At 30.0% G+C, this 13,537-nt stretch overlaps 1 protein-coding gene and 1 non-coding gene across 3 annotated transcripts; both read right to left on the bottom strand.

The window, feature by feature from the left end:
- Positions 1–533: 533 nt before the first annotated feature.
- On the bottom strand, positions 534–606 carry TRNAR-CCG. The gene has a single exon. It is a non-coding gene; the product is annotated as a tRNA-Arg (tRNA).
- Positions 607–5,591: 4,985 nt separating this feature from the next.
- LOC116022327 (putative clathrin assembly protein At2g25430) lies at positions 5,592–8,702 on the bottom strand. Of its 2 annotated transcripts, none has more exons than XM_031262980.1 (2): positions 8,487–8,702; positions 5,592–7,932 (listed from the first exon to the last, which is right to left on the bottom strand). In XM_031262980.1, exon 2 carries the CDS (start codon positions 7,849–7,851, stop codon positions 5,926–5,928), a length of 1,926 nt encoding a protein of 641 aa, XP_031118840.1. In that variant the 5' UTR covers positions 7,852–7,932; positions 8,487–8,702; the 3' UTR covers positions 5,592–5,925. The 2 variants fall into 2 exon arrangements, with proteins under 2 accessions (XP_031118840.1, XP_031118839.1); XM_031262979.1 differs by having other exon boundaries at positions 5,592–7,917.
- Positions 8,703–13,537: the final 4,835 nt, after the last annotated feature.

Below are 13,537 nucleotides of genomic sequence, written 5' to 3'. Positions count from 1 at the left end.
CATGGTCCTCACATTTGTGTGAACCTTAAATAAAAAGTACATTTTTAATATACTAAAAATACATTATTTTCATACGTAAAATACATTATTTGAAAGTACATGATTTTTTTATATATTATCAAATAATGTAAATTCAGTACATAAATAATGTACTTTTAATATATTAAAAATGTATATTACCATTATTGTGTGGACCATGAATATAAGGTACATTTTTCATATTCTAAAAATACATTTTTTATGTATTGAATGTACATTATTTAATAATATATAATAATATATTTAATACTCAAATAATGTACTTTTATATTCAAATAATTTGCCCATAATAATTTGCCATCAGAATTCGGACAGGCCCTAAAGGTGATGAATTTATTTAACAAAAGCATCTGAGATACAATCAGAGAGGTCCAAATCAAAGCCCAATATAAAAACATAGAGAATGTAAAAATTTATTTAACAAAAACAGTCGAGATTTAACCAGAAAGGCCCAGATCAAAGCCCAACAACGTCGAGAAAATGTAAAAAGAAATCGATCACGGTGGGACTCGAACCCACAATCTCCCGCTCCGGAGGCGAGCGCCTTATCCATTAGGCCACGCGATCCCTTTTTGTTTATTCTGTGCTGATAATATATACAACATAAATACAGTAATAAAAAGACTATCCAAATACCCGTAGCATATTTATCAAAATTTTCTCAACTTAATTTTATTAAACAAAAAGTAAAGTGTTACATTAAAAAAGTAACTTTACTACAAAAATAACTAAAAGTATTACTCTTATTACAAAAGAGCCTACTCAAAATTCATCATCCCTTCAAGACTTTTACATCACTTCCAAAAGGGATTTCATAATGCTAAAAAATTTTATGAGTTAATATCTCTAGACAAGTATGCCCGTTCAAGTTATCTATAAACTAGACAACAAGTAGGATTTTTAATCTTAATTCAAAATCGATAAGTCAATGGTTGAAATAGGTTAGCCCGAAACTTAATGAGTTAATTAATCCGATAGTTTGAGCCACTTAAGCTTATTCTTTGGTTCACAAATCACAAGTGATATAAGATTTTTATAAATTCATACAAAATTTACAAAAGTTTAAAATAATTCTATGAAAGTTGTTTAAAATCTATAAAAATATACTCCGTATTATTTTAAAAGTTTACAAAATTCATAATTAAATACACCGAGCATCATTGGTATTTGATAAATAAATCCATATTACTCGGGAACAAACATGTAAAACCAAGTGAAGATACTAGATAGGGACTTGGAGTTGGTACAGATCACCTGCCCCTAATATTTCTGGGGTCCACCCTCCCAAATTTGTTTGACCTTTCTTTGTTAACTTTTACTCCATAAAGTACTATTTGTGTGTGCCCATTGCCCCATTCAATGACAAATAGGTTTTAATTTGTTGGCAAAAGGGTCAAATAGGCTCATGTACTACTATTGATTGTTCATCTAGCACTATAAACTAAAATATGGTCTATCTAGGCTATTATACTCTTAATAATTTTTCATCTAGCATTTTTAGCCTATTTCTAACAAGTTACCCATCTAATTTGATGACATAGAAAAATAAAATTAGAAAAAATGATGACATGTTATTTATGTGGATGTTTTGGATGATTTTACCCTATTTCATTAATGAAGAAAATGATTTCTTGCAAAGAAATATGGTACAAATCAAAGTTGTTATATAATGTTTTAACTACAGTGTACTGCACTACTGTGTATGTATAGTGGGATATTCAAAATTGTTCGGCAATGAAATTCCATGAAAATCGATATATGAAAATTAAATATAATAACTTAAGATATTGTATTGGGTAAATTTTATTATTTTTTAAAAAATAATTTAATTTTCATATATCGATTTTAATGGAATCTCATTGTTGAACGACATTGAATAGCCCGCTATACATACACAGTACACTGTAGTTGAAACTTTATATAGCAACTTTGATCTCTGCCCTATTTCATTGCAGGAAATCATCCAAAAATACAATATCTTGAGTTATTCAATTATCCAAAAATCCAAAAATATTAGTTTATTTTTAAAATAAAACAAAATTTACCCAATACAATTTCTTAAGTTATTATAAAAATAATTTAATTTTCATATATCGATTTCCATGAAATCTCATTGCCGAACGATAGTGAATACCCCGCTATACATACACTGTAGTTAAAACTTGAACTAATATCATTTTTGGTCCCACGACTTTTGAGGTCTTATCACTTTTGGTGCACAATTTTAAATTTTTTCAATTTTGGTACCTAACTTTGTTATTTTTATCAGTTTTGGTCCTTCCGGCCAAATTGATGGCAAAATGTTGCAGAATTTTATATTTTAAGGACAAAATCATTATCCCAAAGAAAGATCTTCAATATCTAAACAAAAGAAAAATCATATTAAGAGAAAAATAAGGATTTGTCAATCGTCGATGCTATAAATCTCATAGATCTCTATCTAGTTTCTGTCTGTCTTCCCCATTATTTGCGCCGATAGAACACCTATAAATATGATTTTACAGTGATTTTTATTAGATAATGAAGACGTTTCATTGAGATGACGATTTTACCCTTAAAATATAAAATTCGACAACATTTCACCGTCAATTTGGCCGGAAGGACCAAAACTGATAAAAATTATAAAGTTAGGGACCAAAATTGAAAAAATTTAAAGTTGTGCACCAAAATTGATAAAACTCAAAAGTCGTGGGACCAAAAGTGATATTAATTCTTAAAACTTTATATAGCAATTTTGATTTCTACCCTATTTCATTGCAAGAAATTATTTTTTTCATTAATGAAATATGGTAGAAATCATCCAAAACATCCACATAAATAACATGTCATCATTTTTTCTAATTTTATATTTCCATGTCATCAAATTAGAAGGGTAACTTGTTAGAAATAGGCTAAAAATGCTAGATGAAAAATTATTAAGAGTATAATGGCTTAAATGGACCATATTTTAGTTCATGGTGCTAGATGAACAATCAATGGTAGTACATGGGCCTATTTGACCCTTTTGCCTAATTTGTTTAATGCCTAACATGAATGCTTAATTTTGTACACATTCTATACATGATATGAGTATAGAGTTTTCATATTTAGAGTTTAGGAAAGCATCAAGAATATAATACTTAAAACGTTAGCAGTTAGATTAGAACTATAATGATTGAAGTAGTCCACAACTCTTACATAGAGATACAAACAAGTCGAATTTAAATATAGTTATACCAGTTTTCAAGCTTAAAATATGATTCGAGTTTGGCTGATTAATTTTTATAAGGCTTGAGTTCGCTTCAATTGGTGTGTGTGTGTGTGTGGAGGTGGGGTTGGGGGAGAAAGGGAGGCCCACGAATAGATCAATGAGTCATGAGTCAAAAAGTTTTAAACTTGAACTTAGCTTGAAATTAAATTTGACTGAACTGAATCAAGTTTTTACCAAACGACTCGCAATTAGCTTGCGAATTCGACACGTTTGCATCTTACTTTCCCACGACTCTTACCCTTCAATTGAAAATTTTAACAAAATTCTTACCCTTTAGTTAAAAATTATATCAGTTAGAACAATTGAGACAATAAATTACTCTATATATCTACAACATTATTAAAAGGGTTTTCAGATAAAGACGGTAGAAAAACACAACTAAAGATACTTTAGACTCACAAGAAATAAGAGGTGAAAGAAGGTTTTCATCAAATACTTAGTATTGTCCAGCTTTGAGTTACCATCTACAAAAGGGGAAGAAAAAGAAGCTCAATTATGAGGCTTAAAGTAATCATGTAAAGAACTATGGAACCTTTTCTTAATAAGGTCAACAATGGGTCTGTGGATACCATTCAAGAGGTAGGTATGCTTCACGCTAAATAATTATTAATTTATTTTTTATAAAAAAATATAAAATACTCTTTCTTGGGTGACCGACCAGCAGATCCATGCCACTTGATGCAATTTTGAGAAACCTTTTTAGAAATAAATATTTAATTAAATATATTCAGAATGAAGTCATAGCCACCACTCACTATTTTAGTACAAACCAATAAAGTGATGCTACATTTTCCACTTTGTGTAACACTATTGATTATTAACTTAATTCATGATAAAATTATTAAATTCACAAGAAACCAATAAATATAAAGAATGTTATTGTCACACAACAAGTTTAACATTCTTTAAAACATTAAGTTTGTAGAAACACTAAATTCAATCTTCGAAATTATACTTACAATTTTCTTATTTTTTATTCTTTAATGCTATGGAATTGATTAAAAAAATCAAAACATATGGCATTCAAGTAAGAATGAAATTATCCAATCTAGGGCAAACACGGTTAAACAGTAATAACAAGCATTTAACCTTATTTCTTTGAGCAAAGTAAATAATACTTGCCAAAAACTTTGCAGTTTGATGACATCATTATTACTTTTCAAAAGGAATATCTCATGTTCGAGTCACATCCCAATCAAAATTGCATATTTATTAAATATATCTTTCACTGTCTTGTTTTATTGTCAAATTTACTATTTATTTGTTAAACCAACACTTTCTTTTTTATTTATTTTCTTTAGTATTTTTACTTATTTTTAAATTTAATTTTGTGTATTTAAAAGTACTTTTAGTGTAATTTTTAAATATATAAATTTTGTATATAATATTAAACAATATTATAAAAAAATTGAATAAAAAAAGAACTTTAGTTAAATCTCGTTAATTAAACCAGGCACATAAAATGAGACGGGAGATAGCATTATTTATAGATTAGAGTGTATTCAAACTATTATGGAGTATTTAAAATTAAAATTAAAAAAAAAAAAAAAAAAACTGAATACACCAACAGACAGACAAATATGGCAATACAAACAAATCAGAAGCTGGTAAATTTTGTGGGGACTCACTTGTCACTCTTACCTTTAGCTTCAGATGCTAATCAAACTGTACTTATAAAGTTTTATATGTCACTACAAAAAAGACCTATTACCCGCTCATTCACAAATCAACCTCATTTCTTTTCCATGTTTTGTCTAGTCATAGGTTAAATACAATTAATTGGTCACTAAGGTGGCTCAATAGGTTAACCTAACACAGTTTAACATGTAGGACAGCATACTTACAAAATCAAGGTAAAAATTCACCAAACAAACAAACAAACAAACAGTAGAATATATTTTGGTTTCTCACATCAAGCAAAGGTCAAAGTCAGCTATGAAATGATAATATCTAAATAATCATTAAAACTTTCTAGCATCAAATGGTCATTTTCATGATACAGTTGTTTATGGACAAAGTTGCATTAGAAAATTCATCACAAGCTAGCTGACCAACCAATTTCTAGATTATTCATAGTTTCATTAAAAAACAGTATTTCCTTTAACTATGACCTTAATCTCATCCTTCCATGTCAGCTTGAATAGTCTAGACAAAGAGACAAAACAAAATAGCAGCTGCAACTCAGACTCATAGTACAAGTGAAAATAAGGTAGGATGTCAATAGACTGAATAGAGTAACATCATGATGAATATTTCAATAAAGCTATAAATAAATTCCTCTAAAGAACAATGAACTGCTCGATGATCAGAAAATCTAATAACTTTGTTAAATCTGATTGGAGTTAGATTCTTCATATTTTAGAAAATGCTTCACAAATCATACAGACAAGAATATAAACAAGACCCGAGATGTTACACAAGAGAAATAAATAGTATATGTGTCGTAGCACGCCCTTTGCCAGAAAACCCCAAGGCCCCAACACTTGGCTCAGTTTTTTCTCCTGTCCTTCTCTAACCTTATTGGCATACATACACTAGAAGGATGATACCATATAACATTCAGTGAAAATGGTCAAAGCACTAAGACAAGTACCGAAATTCAGAAACTAATGAAACAGAGAGATGAGATAACAAAATCAGTATGGAGTGTGATAATACCCTGCAGGTGGCATTCCCATGCCATTTACGGGTGGCATTCCATAAGGCATCATTGGCGGTTGCCCTGGAGTATAATATGCGCCCGTGCTGATCTTGGTCAAACTAGCTTGGCCTTGCATACCATCTCGAGCATACTGCTGCCACACCATTTGCTCCTGCATCAGAAACTGTTGTTTCTTTTCTATATCGGCCATTTGTACATATGAAGGTGGCGGAATGTTCAAAGAAGCGGCAAATGGATCCTGTCCAACTGTCGTGACTGTCCCGTCAGGTGCTGGAAGTGCCAATACCGGCGTTGTACTCTTCCCTGGTCCGGGCAATGCCACACTGCTAGCACTGCCACCACTCAATTGGGTTGTACTCACGTGTTGCCTAACGATTCCCTGATCATACATACCATTGAGCAGTAATGGATCAAGTCCACCCCCCATTGCAGCCTTCTGCTTGGATAAATTGCTTGCAGTTTCTACTAAAGCCAATTCCCAATCCGCTTTATCACTATCGGCTGCAGGGTTCTGCCAAGCTGATGTCACCTCTGGCTCCCCGTTGGAGGGGAATGCTTCCCAAGATCCATTTGCTTTGCTTCCACCTGGCCCAGCAAACAATGCCAAGGCAAATTTGTTGCCCTGATCATCTGCAGTAACGCCCTCCTCCCTCAAATCAACCAAGTCGCCCGTCTCCTGAACAACTGGCTTAGGGGGTTCTGGCTCTGGTGGTGGTGGAGGAGCATAATTCTCAGGTGGGGGCAAGGCCTTAATCTCATTCATATCGGGTGCTGGCTCTTCCTCAATTACTGGCTGAGTCGTCTCCACCTTCCTTTCAGGGCTCTTTGTCACCGTTGCCCTATCCCTCACAAACTCCTCCAATGTATCCAATAACTTGCTGGTAATCCTCTGCACTTCTGGGTACTCTGTAGATCTTGCAAGGCCAATATCTTTACACCAATTATAGAACCCAATGAGCTCATCAATCTGCTTTGCAGCACTAGCATAGGCATCGAAGGCCTTAACGCAATCTTGATACTCCATGTCGAAAAATTTATCCAACAACACTGCTAAAACCTCACATATATCTGCATAGAGCTTGAAACTTTCCTTCACCATTGGGTACATGGCCACCAAAATCATCCTCTCGTTCTTCGCCAACCCTGTTGGTCGACATGATAAAAACCGATCCAATAGCCTCTGCAAATGACTCATTTTCCCGAATATTCTCTCTGGATTCATCTCTCTCAATGGCGTAACATCCTTCATTTGTTGACTTGACTCTCTAACATCCCCAGATGATCTTGATCTCCTCATCCCATAACCAGGCTCATCCCTGAACTCATTGTAATCATAGTCATACCCCCTATTTGAGCCAGGGGGTGATCTCCATCGCTGCTCTTCACGTGGCCCATATCTTTCAATCTCTGTTCCAGTTCCACTCTGCTTTCTCTCAAAGAGAATCATCTCTAACCTTTGATCCAAATACAGAGCGTAAGTCCTCACAAAAGCAGATTGATCCCATGAGTTTGAATGCGCCTCGTCCCTAAAATCAGACAAATTCAACAACCTTGTGCCCCTCCTTGTGGCATACATAATTTCCTGTTGAAATACTGGGTCACCATCGTTGAGCAGGCGATGAACAAGCATCAAACATTTGAGGGCCACAATCCAGTCTCGCGTTTTTCCTAACCTCTTGGACACTGCCAATACGCAGGCACTAACATATCCCCGGGAATACGAAGTCAAATTGAGAATCTCCCTAATATACTTCTCTCCAGCCGGATCATCATCATGGCTAGTCGCCTTCACAATAGCAACTTCCAGCTCCGGAGCCATGTTGCTAGACACCTTGGCAATCCCAATACTTGTCTGGTCCTTCACTGCACCGATCGCCTTCCTAATCGTGCTAGGTGCCATTTTGGACCAGAAAGGTTTCCCTTCTTTTGTTTTCTGATTTTTCTTTTTCTTTTATCCCTCCTCCTTCTGCAAAATTATCACCTATTTTATACTTAAGATGACAGCACCTTAGAAGCATAACTATAAATCACAAACTTCAAAATATAATTTTAAATAACTATGAAATTAGAACTAGAACTAACCAGCTTCACCATACAGGAAAAAAAAAATTCCCTCTTTTCTGACAAAAAAAGAAAGACAGGTTTTCTCAACTTGTGCTGGAAAAGTGGAAATTCATTTAGTAGAGACCTAACCAAGTTATGTTTTAATACTAGGAACAGCACCACATTCAGGAAAGGGAAAACATAGCCTTTGACTTATAAACATGAACTCCTCAAATCAAGCTGGGAATACAAATTTACAAACAATTAAGTAAAAGATAACTAAAATATCAGCTAAGAACACCCATATTCCAGAAATGGAAAACAAAACCCTCTTTTAATGAAATTACTGAAGACCAAAAATCTTCAGTTTCTGCTGCTAATAATTCAGTCACTATGAACTTCCCCACCATAAAAGCAAACAAACAATACAGAAAAAAAAAAAAAAAAAAGTTCAGACTCAGGAAATATTTCCAATGAACTAAAACTGCGTACCAAAGAGTTGAAATGCTTATAGATCTGCAGCTAAGAGAGTTGATTGATCTTTGGTGAAGTAGGAGCTAAGAAACGAGGTTGGGATCTGGTAGAGAGAGAAAGATCAGAACTGAGCGAAAAGTTTGGGTTTCTGTTTTTCCGGTCGCCGGAGTTTCTCTCTCTAGATCTGCTGAGATGCTTGCGAAGAAAATGGGAAGATAGGGAATTTTTCGTTTGAGTAAATAAAAGTACGGTAATAATCTTTAAAAAGAGGAGGAATCGTAGCCGTTAGATTTGATTATATAGAGAGATTTGCGGGGGTGTCCGACGACAATAATAATACGAGTGATGGTGTCAGAAAAAACAGTGAACCTAAAAAAAAAAAAACTTGGAAAATATTTTTGAAGGGAAATGATAAGTGTATATTTTTAAAAACCATTAATATTTGATGCACCGCATATAAATGCTATATCATATCAATAAAAAAAAACAAAATCAATATTAATCGAGTATTTTTTATAAAATATCTGAAATTTGTATTTTATTATGAAACTCTTTTGTTTCTAATTAATAAAATATATCTACTTTCCTAAACATATTTATTACTTAATTATTATATATCTAATTTCTTATATATTTTTAATTATTAGATACATTATTAATTATTCCAAGTTAGATACAATATTATTATTTATTTATTAATAATATAATTAAATATTTTACTAAATATAAATTGGATTATATATAATTATATTATAATCAACTATGTTTAGTAAAATATTTAATTAAATTATTAACAAATATATAATCATAATTAAAATCAACTGATAATTAATAAATGACGACTCCGTTTAGTAAAATTTTTAATTATATTATTAATAAATCAACAATCATAATTAAAATTAATTGATAAATATTACGTGACAATTTTGTTTAGTAAAATATTTAAGTATATTATGAATAAATCAATGATCATTATTAAAATTGATTGGTAATTTTATTTAGTAAAATATTTAATTATATTATTAATAAATACATAATCACAATTAAAATCAACTGATAATTACTAAATGATGACTCTGTTTAGTAAAATCTTTAATTATATTATTAATAAATCAACAATCATAATTAAAATTAATTGATAAATGTTACGTGACAACTTTGTTTAGTAAAATATTTAATTATATTATAATTAAATATGTTTAGGAAAGTAGATATATAATAATTAAGTAATAAATATGTTTAGGAAAGTAGATATATTTTGTTAATTAGAAATAAAATAGTTTTCTAATAGAATACAAGTCTTAGATATTTTACAAAAAAGGACCCGATTAATATTGACTTTGTTTTTTAATGATTTGACATCTTCTCCTTCATCACTGGTGTATAGCATTTATACATTGACGGTGCATCAAATATTAATCCTTTTAAAAATTATATGAATAATTTTTATTATATGCTCAAAATTTTCAAAAATGGGCAATATTGCCACCACCTCCATTTTAAAAAAATTTTTAAAGTTTTTTTTTTTACAATCCAATTAAGATCATGTTTGGTAATATAGTTAGCTTAATTATTAGCCGATTTTAACTTATTTGGCAACTATTAACTGTTTAACTTGGTTAAACAACCAATATAAGTGTTTAATTAATTAATTTTTTTAACAACTTATTGCTCCAAAATGCTAAATTTCAAAAAGTTTTTGAAAAAGTCATTCTGTATGTAATCAGTTATTAACTAACACCTAATTTATCGAACATCTTTCTATAATCAGCTAATGCTATAAAGTATAAACTAGTCAAACTCACTAACTCAATCAACTAAAAATTATTTACCAAGCACCCTAACTCTTTTCAAATGACATGCAACATGCCAAATGACCAATTATTGAAAATTTTGTAAATTTATCAATTAAAAATGGAAATTGAATAGTTTCCACTTGTTTAATATATTGTAATTATATTTATTCTTTTAATTAAATGGTTTAATTGCACAAATTAATAAATTTAGTGATTTATTTGAATTTTTAAAAATTATTTTTTACTAATTAAGGATAGTGATAATTTTTTTATTCACATTATCTTTTCAATGTTCAGAATTTTATAGTCAAGTCAAATGATATAGGATTGATATATATGGGTATGTTACCCTAAACTAAATAAGGTATTCCTTACGAAAAAAAAAAAAAAAAAAAAAAGGACCACCTTAAACAATCATTTATAGGTTGTTCCTTGAAGAAAATGGATATGAAGCAGCTCATAAAAAGTTAAAAAATACTACTTAGACTCCCATATTATACTTCCTATTTTTACTCTCTCACACAAAAATTTGATGTTCACACTTTTCTTGGGATCCACAAGATGAAAATAACATATCATATTTTATCACGTCTAGAAGTAAAAGTGATAAAATAAAATAAATGAGAGTCTATGTAGTAGAAGTCTAAAAATTACTCCGTAAAAGCCGCAAATTATATCGTGGACCGCGCATCAAAACGACATCGTTTTGATTAATGAAAACAGACGGATGAAACGGCCTCCGCTCCGCGCCATTCACTTTCAGTTCATATACACTACAGTTACATTTAAACACAACTGCAGTTACATTTCAACACAACTACAGTTACATTTCGATATAACTACAGTTTCATTCGATAAAATAAAAACACGAATGTGAAACTGTTATTCAGTATCAGTTCATATACACTGCAGTTACATTTCAACACAACTACAGTTACATTTCGATATAACTACAGTTTCATTCGATAATATCAAAACAAATGTAAAGCAATATCTTTTGAGATGAACTGTAGTGTCAGTTACGAAGATCCGTCTTTCACTTACTTAAATGATGTCGTTTTGTGACTACGGTCCACAATGCATTATGCACGGTGGTCCACGGTATAACGACCGCCGTAAAAGCTATCCATTTTCGTGCAAAAATGAGCAGAGAAGTCAATGCACGAGATCTCAGTGGTTTAGCCACTAATGAACATTGTAAATTTTAAATGGATTGCATTTGCGGCTTGCGAGTGCCGAGTGGGATATTAATTTTAGCTTAAAATTGATGAACTGATCCAATAAGATCAAAATATATAAGGTTTATGGTAAATAATAATAATAATAATAATAATAACAATAATAATAACAATAATAAAGTCAATAAAAAATCAACTTCATTAGCCCGAAACTAATAAAAGGGATGGCTCGAACGAGTTAGTCCAAAACTTAATTGGTTTGCTCGATAACACAACCTACTCAAAGAGTCAAAGTTACACGCACTTTGATTCACAAATGATGTGGAATAAAATGTACAAGAAATGAAATGTATATAGGAATTTGTATGTAAGCTAATCTTTTGCGTTCCTTATTTAAGTTTTAAATAAAATTTTAATAAATTAATAAAATGTATTCTGTTTGGCAGAGCATTTTTAAGAGATTATAACTTATTTTAAATAGTGTTAAATTTAAATAGGTTTGTTTACATATTAAAGTATAAAATAATGAAACTAATCTATTTTAATAAAATATAAAGTAAAAATATATATTTGAAAATATATAAAGTAAAACAAAGTATTTATAGTTCATAAAATTAGTTCATACAAAAATTAATGTTCAAACACACAAATATCAAATTGAAATTACAATCAAATTGAAGAGAAAAAGGCCAAAAAGATTTTAATTGGGAGGGATAAAAGATGTCATTTATTTAAACTAATAAGGATAGAGATGAGAAAAAAATTAAAGAGCTACTAGTTTATTTTTTAAAAGCTACATAAAGTATCTTATCAAAATAAACTCTTATTTTAAGCTACTAGCTTATTTTGGGAACATTACCAAACATAACTTATAGGCTTATAGCTTATTAGTTATTAGTATCTTAAAATAAGTTATAAGCTCCTAAATAAGCTCTACCAAACAGAGCCTATAGCTCTATTTCGTATAGCTTTTTGTACAACATATAACTCATTTTAAGTTACAAAGAAGTTATACTTCCGTTTGGTAAAACCTGAGGAGTTTAAAATAATAGTTTATTTTGAAACGCTCCTCCAAGTAGCATTTCAAAATAAGGTATAGAGTTTTATCATTTTCTTACTTTTTTATCCTTATTAATTTACAAAAATGACATCATTTACCATTCTTTAATCAAAATCCTAATATCTAATTTTTCCTAATATTTTTTTTCTAAAAACTTTTCTCCTCTCAATTCTTTACCGTGTATTTTTCTTAAACATTATACTCTTCCCAGTTCGTTACCGTACGTGTTCATCAATGTGAAAGACAAACAACACTCATCACACTTGCGTTGTAATCATCCAAGATAATCAATCTCCATTATATATATATATATATATATATATATATATATATATATATATATATATATATATATATATTTATATTTATATTTATATGTTGCGTTTAATATGCTCAAGCAACAACGAGATGATGATCCTCAAAACTTTAATTTTATGTGTATATGTTTAATTTCGTTTAATTATGGATGTAATATGTGTATGTTTAATTTCATTTAATTATGTCTGTAATTATGTGTATGTTTAATTTTCTTTAATTATGTTCAAGATGTGTACCATTAATTTTCTTAACTGATTAGATAAAATCTATATTACAAAAAATATAAAAAAAATTAATAAAAGTATAATGTGTGAATTAATTTCTTAATTACCATAATTATTAAGACTTTATTCAAAAGCAACTATTAGCATATAATTTTATATGTGTACTAATCTGTGAATTGGAATAATTTGTATATATAATTAATAATTGTATGGAGTAATAATCTGTGAATTAATGTAATAATTTGTGAATTGAAATAATTATCATAATTGTTTTAATCTCCTTTAATTATGGACGTAATATGTGTATTATCGATTTCTTTAACTGATTAGATAAAATTTATATTACAAAAAGTATTAATTCCTTAATTCCCATAATTTTTAAGATTTTATTCAAAAATAATCAAAGAAAGTGCACATGTATTGATATTTTATCATAATAAATTTAAATGTTAAATACATGTGGTAATTACCATAGATTATTTAGATAGTAAAT

This window comes from Ipomoea triloba, chromosome 6 (assembly GCF_003576645.1).
Source record: "Ipomoea triloba cultivar NCNSP0323 chromosome 6, ASM357664v1".
Taxonomy (NCBI): Eukaryota; Viridiplantae; Streptophyta; class Magnoliopsida; order Solanales; family Convolvulaceae; genus Ipomoea; species Ipomoea triloba.
The sequence above is the reverse complement of the archived record's forward strand: the minus strand, read 5'-3'. Positions and strand labels throughout refer to the sequence as shown.